Source organism: Strongyloides ratti (genome assembly GCF_001040885.1).
Source record: "Strongyloides ratti genome assembly S_ratti_ED321, chromosome : 1".
Taxonomy (NCBI): domain Eukaryota; kingdom Metazoa; phylum Nematoda; class Chromadorea; order Rhabditida; family Strongyloididae; genus Strongyloides; species Strongyloides ratti.
This window is the reverse complement of record NC_037307.1, coordinates 4652207-4674087: the sequence shown is the minus strand read 5'-3', so window position 1 is coordinate 4674087 and position 21881 is coordinate 4652207. Positions and strand designations below refer to the sequence as shown.

Below are 21881 nucleotides of genomic sequence, written 5' to 3'. Positions count from 1 at the left end.
TACTTGTTTTTATATCTATCCAGTATCTTTATAATTTATTAAAAATATTTTTTTTTTTCATTTATTAATATTTCTTAGTTCAAGGTATAAAATATTTTTTGAGAATATTACTTTCTTGAGAAATGGAAAATAATATATATATATGTTCCTTTCACTATTCATATCCTGCCTTCAAACCACCTGTCATTGCTTTTTTCCTCTTTTTATGTAATACCGAAATGTGAAATCATATCTTAGCATTCATACAACCGCTTGCCTTCAGGAACGGGTCCGCCTTTGATGAGATCTGATAGAAAACATTTGTTACCTTATATAAGAATAGTTTCACAATTTGACAAATCATTTCAATTGCCTCTTGTCTTTTTTTGAATATCTCTTCATCAAAAGTCATCAAATATTGAAAGCCTTTTTACTAATATCTATTTTATCAATATTAGGCTATATTATTTTTTTTTAATTTCAATTCTTTTTTATGCTAATCTTTTTTTTTTTTTCTACTTTAGTTATGAGTGAAATATATTCTTCTATTAAAACAGAAAATATTGCTGATAACGATGGGCAGGTAGATTGTAATAATAAAGGTGAAACTCAAACAACTTCTTTAATTGATTATAATGGTGAAACTTCTTTTTCTTCTCCTACACATAGTAATACAACTTCAAGTTCCTTGAATCGTTCTTTAAATTCTTCAAGTTGTAATGACTCCGGATTGGAGAATGAAAATAGTATGTATCAAATTATTACCGGATCGAGAAATGGAAACTCTGATACGAGTATTTTATCAGAAGATACCTCACTTGAAAATTTGGCACCTAAAATAGAAGAGACACCAACGTCAAAATCTGATGAAAATAGTAGTATTACACAAGGTGCTCATATAACATTATGGCAATTTTTAAAAGAATTGTTAGATGATGAAAGATACACTAAGTACATTGAATGGACAAACAGAGATAGGAAAGAATTTAAAGTAAGTTTTTTTTTCTACTGTAAAATATATATTTTTTTAAGTTTACTGATCCAGATGAGGTTGCTCGACTTTGGGGTGCAAGAAAAAAAAATAATAAAATGAATTATGAAAAATTATCTCGTGCTTTACGATATTATTATAATAAAGAAATTATTACAAAAGTTAATGGCCAGAAATACAAGTATCGTTTTAATATTAATCCTGATGAAAGTAAAAATTACAACAACATAAACAAGGCAAATTCACCATCAACAATGATTAATCAATTTCCAGGAATTTTTAATTATTCTCTTACCTCCTCATTTAATTCAACAAGAACACCTTTTTCTTTAGTTGAACCAGTACCACAAAAAATATTTACTTCTCCGGAGGATAATAATGAATCTTTAACAAGTTCAGATTTTGGATCTGGAGATTCTTCTCCAGAATTTCCACTTTTTCGTAAAAGAAGTTTATCACCTAATTCAACAAACAAAACTTCAACGCCTCTTTCTAAAAAAAATTGTTCAAATGATGATACTACTCATACTGATAGAGAACCAGTAAGTCAAGTTAATCAGCAACACTTTCCAATGGGAATGTTTCCTATGATGACTCCAAATTACTTACCTTTTGTTGATCAGAAATCTTTTCAATATCAATCGTATATTTTTTTAATGACAGCATATAATGCTCAATTAATGAATTCACTACCAAATATGCAAATAAATAAAATGTCTGGTAGACCATGTGCTTTTTCAAATATAAATCCACCACCTCAATTTTTTCAACCATCTTTTAGTAATGATCTCTTATCTTCGGGATTTCAAAATCAATTACCGTCACTTTTTCCAATGGGAAGTTTACCATTTCCAATGCCATTGTTACCACAAAATAATATGGCTTCACTTATTAATACTAATACTTTTCCATGTTTTCAACTAAATGAATATATCACTAATATGACATCAAAATCATCAAACAATCAAAAATGAGCAAACTTATTTCTCACTGAAGAATGACGAATCAATGTGTTTGTTTAAATATTTTAGATTATTTATTATTATATATTTTTATTATTATATTATTATGAATCTCTTCTTATCCGGTCATTTAACTTAATTACTCTCCAAATAATTAAATTTGGGAATATTTTGATTTTATGCATGTAGAGATTCTATATTGTATCGTTGTATCATTAAGTATTATAGCACATCTTTATATTTTATCATTTATGATTGATAAATAATTAGCTTTGGTTAATTAATAATAAAATATATTAAAATTATTGTTTTTTTTTTCTATTTGTTTTATTATACATTTAACCAAATAAATGAAAACCCATTGGTAAAACTGGTGGTCCATAATGATGATGATGATGTTCTTCTGGATGCATATAATCATGATGACTACAAAAAAAAAGAATATAATTTATAAAATTATATTATAAAATGACAACCTACTGATGACCAAAATCTGAATGATGATGAGACATTTCTTCTTCTATATGATGACCATGATGATGGTGATGGTGATGTTCATGACTATGGTGATCATGATGACCATGGTGATGATGTTGAGAATCAACATTTATAGATATATTTAATAGTATAAAAATTATAATAGCTAGTTTTTTAAACATTTTTTTTTAAATTAAATCATGTTTTTTATGATAAAAAAAATATTTATATAGTACCTTAAAGTCACAGAAAAATAAAACATGTTCATTTTTGTTACTTAAATTATCAAAGTATTTGTCAAATCTTTGTATTTGTGTAATATGTTGATAAACTGTAACATATTTTTATTAGTTTCTACTATTGTTCTTATTATTTTTATGAATGTAAAGATTAGTAAATCTCATGGAATCGTTTCTGAAATACTTGGAGGTTCTCATTCATATGAATATAGTTATGAAGAATCAGGTTCTTATGAACATTCCCATGGATCTCATCGTAGACATCGACCAAGAAATAGACGAAGAAAGTAAATTTTAAAATTAGTAGTTTTCTACTTTTTTTTTTCTAGTAGACAAAATAGGAGGAATGGAAGACGTAGGAATGCTGGTTAATAATTCAACAAATTTTTATTATTTAACAACAAAATTAACAATATTAAAATAAAATCATTTATATAGTTTCATAATCTCCTTCAGATACCGTTTTTCCCTTATATTTTGCCAATAGTTTAACATACAACTTTTCATTTAGTAAATTTTGTAGAGAATAATTAACACTTTGTTCAATTAACCTTAATTTTGGTGGAGTTGAATTAAATAATAATTTTGCCCATCTTTTTTTTAAAGCTATTATGTCAATGATAATATCCAACTGATCATCATTATGACTCCAATCCATGATCTTAAACTCCAAACCATAACCAACCTCTGATGGTAGGTAATTAAGACATTCAGCTCTTATCATATCCAAACATATTTCTTTTGGATTTTTTGTTGTTATTGTATTCTTATCATATAACCATTTTCTTTTAGTTGTTTGATCAATTAAATGAATTCTTAAAGCATCAATTCCTTCACCAGTTAATGAACTGACAAAAAAAACAGAATCAAAATTTGGCCAACCTCTTATATCTAAAAATAACTTTTTTGTTTCTGACCATGAACATTTATCATATGGTTTAGCCATCACTTTATCATATAATATCTTCCAATTTTCATCTTTACCTTTTAAAGAAAAATTATTTTTATCATATAATGGAATATCATCTCTTTCTCCTTTATCAATTCTTTTTTCATTTACTTTACCAAGTTTTCCAAAGCTAACTCTTTTTGTTACTATTTCATTACCACCAACTTGATTTTCTGCTAAAATTTTAACTAATGGAAGTAAATAAGTTCTATCTTCAATTAAATCTACTTTATTAATAACTAATGTTGAAGGTAGATGACTATATTTATGAAGTAAAAACATAGCTCTATGATGAATATAATCACCAGGAAGTGTAGCATCATGAACAACTAAAACATGTTCAGATTGTTTCATTGCTTTTTCAGGATCTGTTAATAATGTTGAATTTTTTCCTTCATTATAAGTATTAGCATGTTTAATGCCAACTAATCCAGGTGAATCTACAACAGCAAATTGATAATTACTTTTTGTAAATACTGCTGTCATATTTTTACGTGTTGTATCTATACGTTTACTAACAGCTGCTACATTTGCTTTGACAAGCTGATTTGTTAATAAAGATTTTCCAACATTAGGTGCACCAATTATAGCAAGTTTTAAAAATTTTTGTGAATTTTCTAACATTTTTTTATTTAAAATATTTTAATAAATTTGAATCCGCGCCGCAATTTAATAAATGAAGTTAAGTACAAAACTATAACTTTTAAATAATTACGTTTATATTTTGTACTATAATTAAATTAAATTTCTAATGTATTTAAAAAAAAAAAAATTTCTTAATAACAAAATACAATGGTATAGACAAAAAAAAATTTTTAAAAAAATTATTGATATAAATATATTTCTTAAAAATATGTACAACATATAAAAATTATATATGATAAGACACTAAAATGATATAGATTTCTCTGAATATTATTATTATATACAGATTGTATATATTATATTATTGAGCATAAAATTGTCATGGATAAAACTCTTTAGAAATTTGAAATATATACATTTTGAGCAAGATATTTTTTGTTACATATTATGGCAAGTAAGGTAACCTGTTCCACCATAACAAGCGTATAAAATTCTATTTGAATGGAATTCACCATACATATTAGCAGATTTACGCAAAGTATCTGGTAGTCGAAGGTTTGTTATAATTGATTTTTCATTTACATCATACAAATGACATGTAGCAGCATCTGTAATACAACCAATTACACCATTAGACGTTTGAACAAATAAATTTTTAAGAGAAAGTTTTTGAGAAATGAAAGACTTTGAAGGAGGAGAAAAAAATTTGTTTGGATTAATATTTGATTTTTGTGTTGTTGAAAAATTATTATTAAAATTGATATAATCTTTATAAACATCATATTCTATTAATGGTTCTGTATAACATCTAGGATCATATACTTTTATTTCACCATCTTGACAACCAGATACCATACGTATTCCAGAATTTGTTGGTACAAGGGATATTCCTATTATGGCAGACATATCTGATTTGATTGTTGTAACACAAGGATTCCCTTTATAATATGGCATTCTTGGATCGTATAATCGTATAAGACCATCACGAGATCCACAAGCAATAAAATTATTTTCGAGATTAGATGCCATACATGAAATATGTCGAATTTTGCTAGATTTAAATTCGATATCTTGTTTAGTTTTTTCAGTTTGCATATCCCATAAACGAATGCACGAAACATTTCCTGTTGCTATGAGTACCCCTTCATTTTGATCCCATCTAAAGTAATAAAATTTTTAAATGAATTATATATATACATAAAAAAAAAACTTACTCATAAAATGTTGTATTGCATGAAGCCTGGTCCTTTTTATTTCCACCAATTCTATCCTGTTCATTAAATATAAAGGATGCTGTTATCATTTTAGGATACTCTTCAAATGATTGATCATATACATTTCCATCTTTAATTATAATTGGACCTCCAGATGTATTTTTAAATGATTCAAAGTTTGCTGAATGTCTATCATAACCAGGATCAAAAACTTTAAACATTCCTTCATTTGTACCAGACACAACCATTTCTCTAGTTGTTATATTAATAACCATAAGTTTTGAAACATCAGCACAAGAATAAATATCATTTTTATTATTTATAATTTTAACTGTTCTTGAATCTATTGAATTAATTGAAGTTGTCTTATCAACTGGTTTTTCCCAATCTATTATACGAATAGATGAACCATCACAACAATATAAATATGGTCTTATTGTACTGAAAGCCAAACAATGTATCCGCCTTTGAGTATTCAAGAAAAATTTCATCTTATCACATTTAACTCCTTCTTTTTTAAGTTGATAAGCATCTTTTGTTCCTGTTTGTAATAAACTTCTGTAAGCTTGACTGGCCCAATCTGTAGGCCTACTAGAATCAACAATTGGTTGTGTTACAAAATTAGCTATTGGTGTAGTTGTTGAATCATTCTTTGAAGAAATAATTTTTAGTATATCAATAGATCTATCCAATGAAGCTGAATCACTATCTGAGGAAGATTCATCTCCATACCATCCCATGTTAAGACTTTCTAATATTGGTTCTTTAAATTTATTTGTACATTTTTCAATAAAATTTGTACTAACAATTTGTTTTTGTATATTATTTGATGATTCCTCTGTTGTTTCTTTAACTTTATAAAGTGTATTTGCTTTCTCAAACATCTTTCTTTTTGGTGTATAAACTGAAGATCCTCTAGATGAAATTTCAAAATCATATCTATCTGGAGAATTTGAACAACCATCTTCTCTTAAATTTTCATTCTCTGCCTCACTACGATTGGAGCATTGAGAGATTTGGCGAATTCTTTTTGGTAAAATGCCATTTCCTGGTGATCCAATTTCAAATGTTGCATTAGTTTTTGAATTAAATGTGTCACCATTTTGATCAATTTGAGATCCCATAGATTGCATCAATTTATCTCTATAACTTGTTGATAATATGCTATTTGTAGAAAGTCTATTAGAACCATTTGTTTGTAAGGCATACAAACTTGATTCAACACTTGTTGTGCTAATTTTTCTTCTTGAGGAAAATGTTGCATCTTCATGTTTTTGTTTTATAAATGTAAATATATCAAGTGCCATATTTTCAATTTTTTTTACGGGATCTAAAGTTAACCTTAACATTGAAAGCCAAATTCTTTCATATGGATCATTAAAAGTATTTTCAGTTAGTACACTAATTTGACCTAAAACTTGATATTTAAGACTTTCTCTTATTTTATTATTAATAGAAGAATCTTCGGATGAGTCATCTGCTAAAGTATTAACTGAACTACAACTTTCTTTTCTACTACTCTTTTCATTAATAGTTCTTAATTCACTTCTTCCATTTGATTTTAAAAATGAAGCACTTCTGTTTAATAATTGTTTTAACATATTTCCTTTGGATGATCTTTCAACATCAGGTAAACTTACAGCTGAAGAAGGAATATATGATGTTGGAGAAACACCATAACTACTATTATAAAAACCGGATTCATTAGTAAAGCTATTTGAACTCCTAGATCTTCTATTGTTTGCGGATGTTGAAAGATTACTAAAAAGGCTAACAAAATGAGTTTCAAAATCCATTATAAACCATTGAGCAGCAACAATTAATTCAGAACGAACTAATTCGCTTCCATCAAAAGTTCCTTTTTCACAAACTTTAACACATATATCTTGATCAACAACAGTTGCATGTTCATTATTTAAAGATTTATTTTTAATAAGACACCCAAGAGCAAAAATAGCAGCAGCACGTATTTCTGGCATATCATCATCTAAAAAATCCATTACTTTATCATATCCAACTGCACGTATAGCTTGCCATCTAGCTTCATTATAATCAGCCCATAATCTTCCAAGAGAGATAAGAAGCCATAATTTTAAAATGTTTGCTTTAGAAATATCATCATGAGAAAATAATTCAACACAAATTGATAAGAAATTATTATCTATGAATAATTGTTTTGATACAACATTTCCATGCATTATTAAATTAGATAAAACAAAAGCAAGAACCATTTTAAAATTTAATGATATTGATTTATCCTTTAAAAGATCTATAAAATATTGAAATCTTGCCTCAACCAATAATTCTTCTCCTTTCTCAGGGCAAACAGCTAATATTTTAGCCCAAATAAACGCCAACCAAGGTTTTAATTCTGGTGTACTACATTGTAATAATTTTACAACATATGGAAAACATCCAACAACTAGTGCAGATTTAACTGCTTCCTCACCAACATCCAAAAAACGAGCTAATAATTCAAGAGCTCGAACTCTATGTGCTTGGGATAATAAAACTTGTAACAAGACAGGAAGTTGTTGTGGTTCAAAATTTTCACTATCATTATATCTTAGCCATACTTCAAATGCAGTCATTTGTTCCATAAAAAATGTTGAAAATTGATACTCGTATTCAGAATTTTTTTCAACAGGAGTTAATTTTACAAGAATGTCATGTTTCATATGTGTACTTGTAAAAATTTCTTGCCCTGGTCCATGTTTCCAATATTGAAATCCATGTTGTTGTTTACTTTCATTTAATTTCATTAAACACATATCAAGTGCATGATCCCAAGCACGCCATAATTCATGTCTTGAAGTATTTGGAAGGCTAGGTACAGAAATTGCTGTACAATGAAAGGATTCCATTACCCTACTTGCCAATAAAAAGCTTCTAAATAATGAAGCTACTAAAAGATCTGTCCTAAAATATTTAGAAAAAATTTCTTTGGAAAAAGCTGTGTATGCAATTGTATCGGTAATTGCTGTAAACACCCAATTTAATTCACCTAACAATGTTTTTCTATTGTTTAAATCTCCTGGTATAACCTCAATTAATCCCATTCCATATCGTTCTCTCAATTCTGGGTGATGAAAAAGGTGAACGAATAAAGATGTTTGTACAGGATAGGTAAGACATTGAGTAAATATATCTGTCCAAACTTCATCATAAACAGGTAAATATTCTTCTTTACCACATGCAGCAAAATGAATAGATTCATTTTTCCATTTTTCAAAAGCTTTAATTTGTTCATTTATACTTAAATTACTAAAATCATCATGGTAACCAGTTGGATGTTCACGTTCTTGTTGCATTTTTCTTTCATGCTGTTTTTTTCTTTCCTGTAAATATTCTTTTAAATTAGATGATGAAAAATTTGTCATTCCATCAGGTACTCTTCCAGCCATATGCATATCCCATATATAAACACTAGGACCATTCATCCATGCCATAAGATCTAGTATATTTAATGGAATGTATTTTGTAATATTTTTATCAAAAACCCAAATTTCTCCATTTTCAGTTGGTGGTGGAACACCAAAACCATTAAAATACATTAATACACGGTCATCTCTAGCACTCCTTCTGATTCCTATCAGTAGTTTGCGGACATCCTCTGTTGTTGAATCACATATTAAACGATATCTTTAAAAATATTTAATAAATTAATATTTACAAAAAAAAAATTACCTTGCTCTTGGTTGCAGCCTTTCAAAATTTTTTTGAAGTGTATTAGCAATTTTTTGTGATAATTTAGAATTTCCTGTACCTGATATAATTTCATAACCAGATATTTTTCTTACATTACTTGCAGTTTTTGGAGTATTTGGAGGTTCTGTTCCAACATTTAAACATAACACTAGTGCTACAGTTACTGTTTTAGTCATTGAACAGTATAATAATATCTATGACCTAAAGTAATTAATAATCATATAAAAAGAAAAAAAAACAAAATTGATAACATACAAACTTTTATAAAAATAGAATGTTGTCAAATTGAAAGTTTAAATTTTTAATAAATATTCTGAAAAAAAAAATTTAACATTATTTGATAAAAAAAAAAAATCCTTTTGTTATAAAAAAAAAACTATAATGAAGACACAATTATTAAATAATTAACTCTCTCTGACTATATATAACTCAACACATGCCTTTTATATTTCACGTGAACATGGCAATGCTCAAAAATTTCGTTGAAAGAGTAAATTAAACATATATCAACGCGACAAAATTTTCCTTATCAAAATTATTTATCTTACTAACAAACGGTGCATGTCTCTAATCATAGTGTGTTTCATAGTAAAATATAGTAAAATAAAAAAAAGTATCATTATGTTATGTGTGCTAAAAAAAGATCACAAAGTTTGAGGATGTAAGTCACATGTTCAATTTTAACATAACATCGAAATAACGCTACTATCTAACTATTAACCAAGACAAAAATGATCGAATTTCATTGAAATACAAGAAAATACTAAGATAGAAGTTATCATTTTAAACTTCATAAAAAAATTTTTTTTTAGCTAATTTACTGGAAAACATAGATCAAGAATACTATAAAAATATAAAATTCATAGAAAAAAGATCATGAAATCAAAAGCTACTAACAATATAGTACAAAAAAATTTTTTGAATACAGTAAATATAAAAATGTAGCTTAATCCTATTTAAGAAATATTAAATCTTAAAAGAAAAATTATTTGAAATTTTTAAAATTTTTCAATTATAATTTTACAGAATATAAAGTAAAATAATAATTTTTTTTGATACCATTGATATTGAGAAAGTTAGGCTATTATCCATAAATCAAAAAAAATATATTATCTTGTATTACATCACATGACATATATTTCAAATCAGTTCAGGTATCATATCCAATGTCATAGAAAATAGGTTCATAATAAAAAAAAATTTTGATTAGGAAAAGCAATTATGGCACACTACAATTAATAAGTGTATCATAATAATTTAGGACAATGGTTTTATGTTACAAATAATTAATAAAACATTTGATATACTTGTCACTTGAATAAAAAGAAAATAACAAGTATCTTTAAACAAACAATTGAAGGCAAAATATTTATGTTTTTAAATAATAATTTAATAATATTCTGCCTTATTGTAAAAAATTGTTTTTATTTTTTATTTTAATAAAAATATATAGTAAAAATACCATACAAATAAAGTAGAGACATTATTTAATTTTAGGTTAATTTTTTAGTAAATAAGATATTTTTTAATATTAGAAAAAGAAAAATTTTCAAATATTATCAAATAATGATAATTTAACAAATCAGAAAAAGACGTAACATTTGATAATTATACACTTTGGCATTATACTATAGCAACTAAAAAAGAGACTTATTTGTGAACTTTTATAACCGTCTTTCCAAAAAAAATTATCAAAGTCGTGTAAAGACTTAAATGTTTATTTTGGAATAACGTACTAATTCTTTAAACTTTACCTCTCTAGTATTGTTGATAGCTCCGCGTGTATTTTTTTAGGAAACTAATAAATTACTCTACTCAAATAATATGTATTTTTTTTAGCTGACATGAATGATAATGAAGAATTTGGTTTTAACAATGGAGGGATGGATAATAACCGTGGGGGTTATGGTGGGAATTTTCATGATCGTAGATCTTTTAATAGTTATGGGAAGCGTCCTGGTCCAAGAAATGATTTTGGTTTCTCCAAAAGAAGTCGTATTGAGTAAGTATTTAATATTTATTTTTTTTGACATTTTTTAAAATTTTTATAGCAATGGTGATGGAAATAATGATACTGGGAATGGCGAGAATGCCGCACATATTATGATGACATATAAACAATTTGTCAATACAATTGGAGATGAAGGCAGTGAAGAAGAGCTCCAACAAAAATATAGTGAGTATAAAGACAAATTTAAGGCTGATTCACTTAATAGATTTTTTCAAGAACATAAAGATGAAGAATGGTTTAGGCAGAAGTATCATCCAGAAGAAAGCAAAGAATTCAAAGAAAAGAAAAAAGAATTAGTCCAGCACCGTTTTGAAGTGTATCAACAATATATTGTAGATCGTGGACTTCTTGATGGTGTTACATTGGATGTTCAGAATTCTGATCAAATCGATAAAGTTTTTGAAGCTATGGTTGCTAAATTAGAAGGATTATCCGATGAAGATATAGATAAGTATTTGAATGGTGAAACTGAAGAGGAAGGAGATGAAAATAAAGAGATAATGGATGAAAAAGAGGACGATCAAGAAGAAAAGGTGGAGGAAAAAGCTTCGAAAAAGAGAAAGTCACTAGTTAAATACGCAGGAATTTTCCTTCGTAGTGTTGCTCCTGTTATTACAGCATGTGAAATTGATGAAATTTGTAAAAAGTATGAAAGTTTTGTTAGAGTGGGACTTAGCGATCCTATGTATGATGGTAAGAAACTTGTAAAAAAAGGTTGGGTAACTTTAAAAGAGGATCCCCAAGTTAAAAATATTTGTTGGCAATTAAATACAGTTCGTGTGGGTGATAGTGAATTAAGCGCTATTCTTAATAAAGACGTTGCTAGGATAAGAACAGTTAATGGAATGATTGCTCATAATAAAATTGCTAGAAATGATTTGAAACAGGCTGCCAAGTTGGTTACTCTTTATGATAGAAAAATGGGTTTGTATTTTGATGAAAGCCAAACTGATGAAGAAATTTTTACAAACCTTGAGTTTGCTATTGTCAATAGCAAGAATCCTCTTTTAAAAGATATTACAGATCTTTTGATTGAAGAAGGAAATTTGATTGATGAGGTAGAAGAAAGTGAGAATGGTAACAATCGCTCTACTTTAACGCGTGATGAACAACTACTTCAACGACTGGATAAATTAATTATTTATCTTCGTATTGTCCATTCTATTGACTACTACTTTGCTACACTCTTTCCAATTGAAGATGCTATGCCAAGTAAATGTGGTGTTCTTCATATACGAGCAGAACCAATGCAACAATTTAGAAATGCTGAAACTGGGAGCTACAATATCGCTGATAGTTTTATTGAAAATCACATAAAAGATTTTAATGCTAAGTTATCTAATAATGTCCTTCATTCAGGTATTGTCACTGAAGAAGAAATGATAAAATTAGGTAAAAAAGATCCTGATACTGAGGAGGAAAATTTTATTAATGCCAACTGTATTGAACTTCAACCAGGCAAATGGTTATGTGAGCTTTCCGGAAAAAAATTTAAAAATGCAGATTTTGTGAAAAAACATTTGCGTACAAAACATCAAGCAAAAATTGAAGAAGCTCGTGCCTATGCCGACTTTTATAATAATTACATTTCTGATCCTCGTAGATTACAAGATCCTGAACAAACAGGAATCCAAAGCGATAATGACCAAAGAAACTTCCAAAATAATCCAAGATTCAATCGTCAAAATAATTGGAATGACGGAGGAAGGAGAAGTTACGGAGGTAATCGCAACTTTTATAATAATGGTGGAAACTTCAATGAAAGACAACCACGTTTTTCGGATGTAGGAGAACATATGCGTAGAGATCCACGACAACCTGTAATTTACAGGGACTTGGATGCTCCAGAAGACAATTTTTAGACGGATCTCTTAAACCATCTAATTAATTATTCCTGAACAAGTACTGTTTTTTCTTGTTTTATAATTTATATGTATTTTATACATCACGATAATCGAAAACAGGAGTTAATTCAGCTAACATTTAATTCATTAACGTTTTCTTTTTATTATTTTATTTATGCATTCGCTGATAATAAATTGGTGTTGAATAAAACGCATTTTAATGCAATACTTTTTTTTTTGTTTTACCGATAAAGTATGTTTATTCCAAGACATTTTTAGTATGTCGCTGTAAGAAGTTTTATAGAGAATATTCGCGAATATAAAATTATACTTCAGTAGTACAAAGAATTATGACATTACAAGACCTCAAAAATCTTGAAAATTTTAACGAATTTATTTCTAAAAATAAGTAGGTTAATAATTTTAATATTTTAAAACAAAATTATATAAATATATATATTTTTTTAGATTAGCAGTAGTTGTATTTTCTGCAACATGGGTACCTCAATGTGGTCAGGTTCTTGAAATAATTGAACAATTAGTAGAAGACAATAATGGTTTATTTACTAGTGCTTCTATTGATGCAGAAGGTGTTGCAGAGGTATCCTCAAAATATTCTATATCCGCTGTTCCAACTGTAGTTTTTTTCCGTGATGGGAAAGAAATAGATCGTGTAAATGGTTTTAGTCCTTCAGCTATCCGTAATTCAGTAACAAAACTTATTACTGAATGTTCTGATGTTGTAGATAATGTAGAATCAGTTACAAAAGAGGATTTAAATTCAAGATTAAAAAAACTTATAAATAAATCTAAATTAGTTGTATTTATGAAAGGCAATAGAGAACAACCAAGATGTGGTTTTAGTCGTCAAGTAATTGAATTATTAAATAATGTTAATGCAAATTATTGGACATTTGACATTTTAGAAGATGATGAGGTTCGTCAAGGATTAAAAGTTTATAGTGATTGGCCAACATATCCACAAATATACTTGGATGGAGAACTTATTGGTGGATTAGATATATTTAGAGAAGAACTTAAAGACCAAGCATTTGTTGATAGTCTTCCTAAGCTTTAAATTTATTATAAATAAATAAATAAAATATTATTTATGAAATTTAATTATTTTTGTTGTTAGGTTGGTTATATTTTCCAAAGTATTTTTTATTACATTTCTAAACTTTTTGTATTAGTCTCTGAATTTGTAGATAAAAAATGAGCGATGATAATAATGTAGTATTCAAAGATTTATCAGCTGATGATGAAGATCAAGCTCCTCTTGAAATTGAATCTTTTTGTTTTAATTGTCACAAAAATGGTATAACAAAATTAATGTGTACAAGAATTCCTTTTTACAAACAGGTAATTGTTATGTCATTTAGATGTGAACATTGTGGATTTAGTAATAATGAAATACAAAGTGGTGAAAAAGTTCAAGAATTTGGAACGGAAATAGTTTTAAAAGTTCAAAATGAAACTGATTTAAATAGGCAAGTTGTAAAAAGTGAATTTGCTCAAATAGAGATACCAGAACTTAATTTAGAAATACCACCAAAAAGTCAACCTGGAGAAATAACTACTGTTGAGGGTATTTTATTAAGAGTCAAAGAAGGATTAGAACAAAATCAAGCTCAAAGGAAAATTGAACATCCTGATGATGCTAGTAAAATTGATGAATTTATTGAAAAATTAGAAAATTTACGTACTCTTAAATCATGTTGGACTTTGAAACTTAAAGATGTTTCTGGAAATTGTTATATTCAAAATCCAGATCCATTACATGTTGATCCTCATTGTATAACATCTCATTACTATAGAAATTTAGCTGATAGAAAAATACTTGGTTTTGCAGATGATGATGATGAGGAAGATGATATATCAAAAGATCCAGATACACAATGGAAATCATTTGAAGATGTTAAACAAGAAGTATTACATTTTCCTTCTAAATGTCCTAATTGTAATAAAATGATTGAAACTTTAATGAAACCTACAGATATTCCTTATTTTCAAACAGTTATTATTATGTCTACAAAGTGTGATGATTGTGGTTATAAATCTAATGAAGTAAAATCAGGTGGTTCATTTCAAGAGTATGGATGTAAATTATCTTTAAAAGTTAAAAATGAAATTGACTTAGCTAGAGATGTGTTGAAAAGTGATACATGTTCTTTAAAAATTCCTGAACTTGATCTCGAAGTTGGTATGGGTGCTTTGTGTGGACGCTTTACAACTGTTGAAGGTCTTATTACAGCGACAAAAGAACAAATTGAAGAACAAGGTCGTTTTTTTATTGGAGATAGTGCTGTCGATGAAGACAAAGGAAAGTTTCAAAGTCTGATTCAGAAGTTTGATGATATTGTTGCTTTAAAATTACCTGTAACAATTATTCTTGATGATCCAGCTGGTAATAGTTATATTCAAAGTGTCACTGCACCACTTGATGATCCTCAACTTGAAAAAGTCTTTTATACTAGATCATATGAACAAAATGATGAATTGGGATTAAATGATATTAAGACTGAAAATTATGAAAATGATACTAATAATAAGATGGATGTAATTGTTGAAGAAGAAGAAGAAAAAGCATAGATCACTATTTTTTTTTTGATAAATAATTATTAATTCACATATCTTGTTCGTTTGTTTTTAGTAATAATTTGTTAAACACAATTGTTAGCTACATTAAAAGTTAAGTTTTTTTTTTATAAAATTTCTTTATTTACTTATTTATATAACTACGATAGCATAATGTACTTTAGCTGCTAACCACCCACCATGTAAATTTATCCAACGAAAATGATATTCTCCACTTTTTTCAACTTCAATAACTCCTTGTTCTGGAAGTTTTAAACATGTTCCATAAACACCTGGTATTATAGGTATATCTTCATTTAAATGTGATTGACCATTTTCTTTGATTAAAACATCAAATACTAATTCATTACTTGTCATAAAATGCCATATTATTTTTTGACCAACATTTCCTTTTATAATAACTGTTTCAGTATGTTTATTTTTTATTGATATAGATTTAAGAGAAGGTATCTTTTCAATTCCATATTTTTTATATATTTTTTCTGGATTATAATATAAATCTTGAGTAACTTTTCTTGCAGCTTTTACACATGATTCTGGAGTTTCACTCCACCCAGTATTGTCGACTCTGGTACCTCCAAACATTTTAGGAATTACACTTTCATCAACATAATCTTTTAATTCTTCATATTTTTGAACAAAGGCAATTTGGCTGGAAGTTTTTTCATCTAAAATATATTTGGCTAATTGCCACATCACTGAAAGTATGCCTGGAGGTCGTACCAAAATAAGTTTAACCATCTTAAAATTTTATATTATATATATATTTTTTTTTATTATCAATAAACTTACATTTTCTGTAAAATAATCAGACCATATCTTTACGACAATTCGAGCAAGTTTTGTTGGATTAGAAAGTGGATTTATAAAATCACCTAAATTAATCCCATGTAAATCAAGAATAATAATTGCTGCTGATTGTCTTCCTGTTTCTTTTTCTTTTAACAATATTGCTCTTTGCATACATTCTTGAAGTAAAAAATAACTATGAAGTATATGATAATATGGTACAGTTTTAATAATTTCTTTTAAATCAGTTCCTTCCATTCTTTGTAAAAAAACTGCAACATCACCAGAGTAGTCTGTTTGATCAAGTTTTGATATAGAAAATTTATCCCAAACTGATAAGGCAAAATCTAAACTTTCACATTGTTTAATAACATTATTACCTTCATAATTAAAACTTTTTCGATGGCGAATGTATTCTTTTAATTTAATTTCCATTGTTTCTTCATTACCTTTATACATACGATACCATCTAGCCATATGAAAATCAGTATTAATATCTTCCGGTAAAAAGCTATTAAATTTTTTTCTTAATAATTTAGCATGATTTAATGTTTCATCATCAAATGGTACTGGTAAAATTCTTTTAGAATTTGACATATTTATTTTTGGAGTTATTCCTTCTTGATTTGGAGGCATTAGTTTATAATTAATAAATATGAAACAATATTAAAGAAAAATATTTTGTCTAGAAAAATCATAAAATATATATATATATTTATATATATATGTATTATATATAATATATAAATAAAATGGTATTTTAAATTTGGAAATATCAACGATCACAATCAAGTTTAAGCAATAAGTAATAATTTCTTATACTAAACTATATTATATTATCATGTATGATCAAAATCTTCTAAGTGTAATATTGTTGCAACAAACATTATATTGTTAACCACAACAACCGGACATTATACGAAATGGGTGGATGGTCTGTATCCACTTTATAGTGTTTGATAACTATATAAATGAATGTAGAATATATTTAAATATACACCAAAGTCGAATATAAAAACTAGATGTTTTGTAATTAGTTTTAAAATGTCAATGAGTTCATCACCGTTAATCTGAATTTTAATATAAACAATAATTTATAATCATAAACTTTTTAAAAAGAAATAGAAATTAAAAAACAGTCTATATAAAATATAGTATAATATAAATGATATAAAATATATCATACAATAAACTTTAATGAATGTTATATATTATAAGATATATATGATTATATTGATAATAATAATTCTATTTTAAATCTTTTATCTTATATGTCTTTATTATATCCGCCTTTATATAATATATTAAATATTATTTGTCATATAGTGTTTAAATAAAATTTTTCATAAAATAAAAGTGAAAAGCATTCTTTAAATAGAAGTAATATATAAATTTTAAAATATTTTAATACAATATATTACTAGATTTTTTTCATTTGTTAATTGATTGTTATTTATCGAAATAAGAAATATTATAGTGATAAAGAATTTTTTTACTTATAAAAATAATACATTCATCAATTTTTTGATTGATGCAAATTATAACAATTTAAGAAAGTGTCAAAACGATATAATAAAATTAATTATGACATTTTATTTTATTTTTTTTAACTGTAACCAAATTATTGTCACATGAAAATAGTTATTTATTTATATATTTTTCTATTGTTAAACTTTGTAAATTTTTTGTGCAAGTACTTTCAAACTAAAAATGTAATAAATAAATTATATATATTGAAAATGAATTTTTAAACTATTAAGTAAGTATATGAAATAAAAATATAACTGTATATTATAAAAAATTTTAAAAAAGAGAAGCTTTTATAAAATTTAATTTACGTATATATACATATAAAGTTATATCTTTTGAGCTAAAAAATTTATTTTTTGTTTTTACATTATAAAAATGCATATTTTTTTCTATATTTCTGTTATTGCTCAGTTTTTTATTTTTATTAAGGTATTTTATAAAAAAAAAAAAATTATTATATAAACTTGTTTATAGGCAGTAAAACATATTAGAGTGAGGTATCCAACAGAACATAAAATATTTGAAAATGATATAAACGAAAATAATAGTATGAAAAAGGAGAAGTTTTTTAAAAACCCTAATATACCATATCTTATGAAACCATTACAATTAATAGAAACTTCACAACTGTCATCACCACATAATTTTGGATTTATGTATAGAAGAGAAGGGGTAAAATATTTTCCAATAAATATTGCAGAAGTTACAGGAAGATTAACAAGAAAAGCTAATAGATCACAATATTTAAAATTTGATGCTGATGGAAGGCATGTTATTTTTAATAGACCATATGGTTCAAAAGTTAGTTAAATTTAAGAAATAAAATATATAATTTTTTTTATATTAATAGATGTATTAAATAAATTTGCACAATAAATTTATTTTTGTTTAAAATTTAAATATGATGTGTTTATATAATAAAAAATTTATATATATATTTTTTTCATTTCATTTATAATTAATATTTATAATGTCTGAAGATAATTTAGCTGATGAACTTGGAATACGTGAAGGTGTTATTATTGAATCTGGAAAATGTAAATATCAAATATCAAAATTACTTGGTGAAGGTGGATTTGGTGCTGTATTTAGAGTACATGATGTATCAAATTCTAAACTTGAGTATGCAATGAAAATAGAAAAAAAACTTGATACAAGAAGGCATTCAAAATTAAAAATGGAGGTATATTTTAAAATTTATTTTAATATATATTTATTTATCAATCTTATAGATTGCAATATTAAAGTTAGTATCAGGATGTCGTGAAGGAACTTCTCATTTTACTTCTATTGTTGATAGAGGAAAAAAAGATAATTATTTTTTTCTTGTTATGGAACTTGTAGGAAAAAGTTTAGCTGATTTAAAAAATAGTAGACCAGAACGAATATTTACTCTTCAAACTGGAATATCAGCATCTATACAATGTTTAGAGGCAATTGAAGATTTACATAAACAAGGTTATCTTCATAGAGATATTAAACCAGCAAATTATGCAATAGGATTAGGTGATAAAAAAAAAGTTGTGTATATTTTAGATTTTGGAATTGCAAGAAAATTTTTAAATGAAAGTAATGAATTAAAAACACCAAGAGTTACGGTTGGATTTAAAGGAACAGTAAGATTTGCATCATTATCATGTCATAAAAATCAAGAAATGGGTAGAAAAGATGATTGTGAAAGTTGGTTTTATTTATTGATAGATTTAATTGTTTCAACAGGACTTCCATGGAAAAAACTTTCTGACAAAAAACATGTTATGACATCAAAAGAACGATCGAGAAAAATTCGTAGTACATTTTTTGGTGGATTTAAATGTGAAGGTGAATTTGGAAAAATTCTTGATTATATTGATTCATTAAAATATCATGATAAAGTTGACTATGAATTTATTTATTCATCTTTAAGAAGAGGTGCCAAAGAAAGTGGGTGTGTTTTAACAGATCCATTAGATTGGGAAAAAGAAGATTTAAATAAAAATGAAAAAGAAGAAGAATCGGGTGAGGGATAATTTTAAAAACAGTTTATCACTATAGTATATATTAGAAAATGACAATAATTTTTTTTTAACAAATTTCATTATATAGATATATTCATACAAATGTAATTAATATAGAACGACTACATGATTAAATATATTTTATTAACAAATTATTTCAGTAAAAAATATGTAAAATTTTTTTTATGTAAATTATTCAATTTTATTTAAATTTCATTCTGTATTTTTGAATTAATTTATAAATAAATTAATATTACTGTAAAAGTGAGTAGTATTTACTTAAAGTTCTTAATGATCATTATTATATTTATATATATATTAAATTATTTTTGTTTATTATTAAATAGAATTTTTATATTAAATAAATAAGTTTAATACCATTTTTAATCTAAAAAGTAAATATTTAGTAAATATATAATTAACGAAACATATTAACAAACTATTTTCAGTATCAAAAAGAAAACAATTATTTTATTGACAAATTAAATTTAACTATAAAAATAATAACAACTTGTATTTAATATAATTATACACTCTTTTTACTCTACGATGACTTTCTTTTCCTATTTTTTTTTTGGTTTATGTTTTCCGGTATTTCTAATTTTTTTCCGAAGGCAATTAAATCATCCAAAGACATTGTGTAGTCACTTTCAACCCATTCCGTAAAACAATTATCTAATATAAATTTAACTTTTGGTCCTTTTGGAAAATTATTTTTCATTAGAACTACTCCATTTAATGGAAAATAAGGTATTTTAATTTGATTAATCTCATTTAACAATTCTTTTTCACATAATAAGTACATTCCAATCTGTTTTACTCTTTCCTTTGCAGCTTCTTCATTTTTCATACAATTTTTGTAGTATTCATCTGTTAATAAATCTTTCCAAATTTTGAATCTACTAACAGAATCATTCTTTAACTTTTCATTTAAAAAATCTCTTACATTTATAATAGATTCACATAATCCTCTCTCAGCATTAGATATTTTACATCGATTATGAAATTTATCTAAATCATCCATATTACTAAATAAAGATGAAATAATTGTTGAAGGCATTAGATCATTTATATTGTTCATTGTTACAATTTTAACATAATGATCTAAAGAACAATTTTCTGGAATACCAAGATATTTATTAAGTTTACACTCTTCAAGCATAACTTTAATAATTGAAGAAGAAAATCTTCCAAGGATAATTTTTTTAAATTCTGTCCAAATACGTTCACCACTTATACCACCTAATCCAGATGCATTTTTTTTAATAGCATCTAAAGTTTTTTCATCAAAAGCATTAGGATTTTCAGCTATTCTTCCATAAAAACGAAAATATCTTAAAATTCTTAAATAATCTTCTTGTATTCTTGTTTCGGCATCTCCAGCAAAAACAACTTTTCTATTTTCTAAATCTTCAATACCGTTTGTGTAATCAATAACAGTACCGTCAAGTTTTAAAAACAAAGCATTTATTGTGAGATCTCTACGAAAGGCATCAAGTTGCCAATTTTTTGTAAACATTACTTCAGCTCTCCTTCCATCACAAACAACATCAATTCTAATAAATATTATAAATATAAAAATTTTGTATAAATTACCTTAAAGTGGTTACTTCAAAATTTTCTTTATCATCAATTCTACATGTAACAGTTCCATGTTCTTCTCCTCTTTTATTTAACATTCTAATATTTTCTCTATTAAACATTTCTATCATTTGTTGAGGTGTTGCATCAGATGCAAAATCAACATCTACAGGTTTGTTACCTAATAATAAATCTCTTACAGCCCCTCCAGCTATACGAATTTCAAATCCATTATTTTTAAATAATTCAGAAAGTTTAACTAATTCAGGGGTAAATAATTCTTTAAAATTTTTACTATCAATATGTTTTGTTTTTGGAATAATAGGTTTCATATATTCCATTTCCATCATTTTTTGTTTCCTTACAGAGTCAATTTCTCCCGATGACAAATTACTTCTAAATTTGATCTGTTGGAATTTAGAAGGAA

General features: G+C 26.1%; 11 protein-coding genes across 11 annotated transcripts; 6 read left to right on the top strand and 5 right to left on the bottom strand.

Annotated features, from left to right (window-relative positions):
- Positions 1-505: 505 nt before the first annotated feature.
- Positions 506-1944, top strand: SRAE_1000151000 (Ets domain and Winged helix-turn-helix DNA-binding domain-containing protein; the record flags this gene model as incomplete). Its single annotated transcript, XM_024648476.1, has 2 exons — positions 506-970; positions 1012-1944. 2 exons carry the CDS (start codon positions 506-508, stop codon positions 1942-1944), a joined length of 1398 nt encoding a protein of 465 aa, XP_024502449.1.
- A 326-nt stretch (positions 1945-2270) lies between these two features.
- On the bottom strand, positions 2271-2591 carry SRAE_1000150900 (Hypothetical protein; the record flags this gene model as incomplete). The annotated part of the gene is made up of 2 exons (XM_024648472.1): positions 2271-2358; positions 2413-2591. The coding sequence occupies 2 exons, from the start codon at positions 2589-2591 to the stop codon at positions 2271-2273; spliced, it is 267 nt and encodes an 88-aa protein (XP_024502448.1).
- Positions 2592-3078: 487 nt separating this feature from the next.
- Positions 3079-4221, bottom strand: SRAE_1000150800 (GTPase Era, mitochondrial; the record flags this gene model as incomplete). The annotated part of the gene is made up of 1 exon (XM_024648471.1): positions 3079-4221. One exon carries the CDS (start codon positions 4219-4221, stop codon positions 3079-3081), a length of 1143 nt encoding a protein of 380 aa, XP_024502447.1.
- Positions 4222-4620: 399 nt separating this feature from the next.
- SRAE_1000150700 (Regulatory-associated protein of mTOR) lies at positions 4621-9280 on the bottom strand (the record flags this gene model as incomplete). The annotated part of the gene is made up of 3 exons (XM_024648470.1): positions 4621-5341; positions 5397-9038; positions 9084-9280. 3 exons carry the CDS (start codon positions 9278-9280, stop codon positions 4621-4623), a joined length of 4560 nt encoding a protein of 1519 aa, XP_024502446.1.
- Positions 9281-9730: 450 nt separating this feature from the next.
- On the top strand, positions 9731-12977 carry SRAE_1000150600 (Serrate RNA effector molecule homolog; the record flags this gene model as incomplete). The annotated part of the gene is made up of 3 exons (XM_024648469.1): positions 9731-9755; positions 10944-11106; positions 11156-12977. The coding sequence occupies 3 exons, from the start codon at positions 9731-9733 to the stop codon at positions 12975-12977; spliced, it is 2010 nt and encodes a 669-aa protein (XP_024502445.1).
- Positions 12978-13309: 332 nt separating this feature from the next.
- On the top strand, positions 13310-14037 carry SRAE_1000150500 (Glutaredoxin-3; the record flags this gene model as incomplete). Its single annotated transcript, XM_024648468.1, has 2 exons — positions 13310-13368; positions 13428-14037. The coding sequence occupies 2 exons, from the start codon at positions 13310-13312 to the stop codon at positions 14035-14037; spliced, it is 669 nt and encodes a 222-aa protein (XP_024502444.1).
- A 137-nt stretch (positions 14038-14174) lies between these two features.
- On the top strand, positions 14175-15551 carry SRAE_1000150400 (Zinc finger protein ZPR1; the record flags this gene model as incomplete). The annotated part of the gene is made up of 3 exons (XM_024648467.1): positions 14175-14277; positions 14303-14321; positions 14363-15551. The coding sequence occupies 3 exons, from the start codon at positions 14175-14177 to the stop codon at positions 15549-15551; spliced, it is 1311 nt and encodes a 436-aa protein (XP_024502443.1).
- A 138-nt stretch (positions 15552-15689) lies between these two features.
- Positions 15690-16982, bottom strand: SRAE_1000150300 (CRAL-TRIO domain and GOLD domain-containing protein; the record flags this gene model as incomplete). Its single annotated transcript, XM_024648466.1, has 3 exons — positions 15690-16298; positions 16350-16678; positions 16727-16982. The coding sequence occupies 3 exons, from the start codon at positions 16980-16982 to the stop codon at positions 15690-15692; spliced, it is 1194 nt and encodes a 397-aa protein (XP_024502442.1).
- A 1269-nt stretch (positions 16983-18251) lies between these two features.
- SRAE_1000150200 (Hypothetical protein) lies at positions 18252-18735 on the top strand (the record flags this gene model as incomplete). The annotated part of the gene is made up of 3 exons (XM_024648465.1): positions 18252-18305; positions 18351-18677; positions 18727-18735. The coding sequence occupies 3 exons, from the start codon at positions 18252-18254 to the stop codon at positions 18733-18735; spliced, it is 390 nt and encodes a 129-aa protein (XP_024502441.1).
- A 111-nt stretch (positions 18736-18846) lies between these two features.
- Positions 18847-19885, top strand: SRAE_1000150100 (Protein kinase domain and Serine/threonine-/dual specificity protein kinase, catalytic domain and Protein kinase-like domain-containing protein; the record flags this gene model as incomplete). Its single annotated transcript, XM_024648464.1, has 2 exons — positions 18847-19059; positions 19109-19885. 2 exons carry the CDS (start codon positions 18847-18849, stop codon positions 19883-19885), a joined length of 990 nt encoding a protein of 329 aa, XP_024502440.1.
- A 532-nt stretch (positions 19886-20417) lies between these two features.
- On the bottom strand, positions 20418-21804 carry SRAE_1000150000 (CCA tRNA nucleotidyltransferase 1, mitochondrial; the record flags this gene model as incomplete). Its single annotated transcript, XM_024648463.1, has 2 exons — positions 20418-21429; positions 21470-21804. The coding sequence occupies 2 exons, from the start codon at positions 21802-21804 to the stop codon at positions 20418-20420; spliced, it is 1347 nt and encodes a 448-aa protein (XP_024502439.1).
- Between the last annotated feature and the right edge of the window lie 77 nt (positions 21805-21881).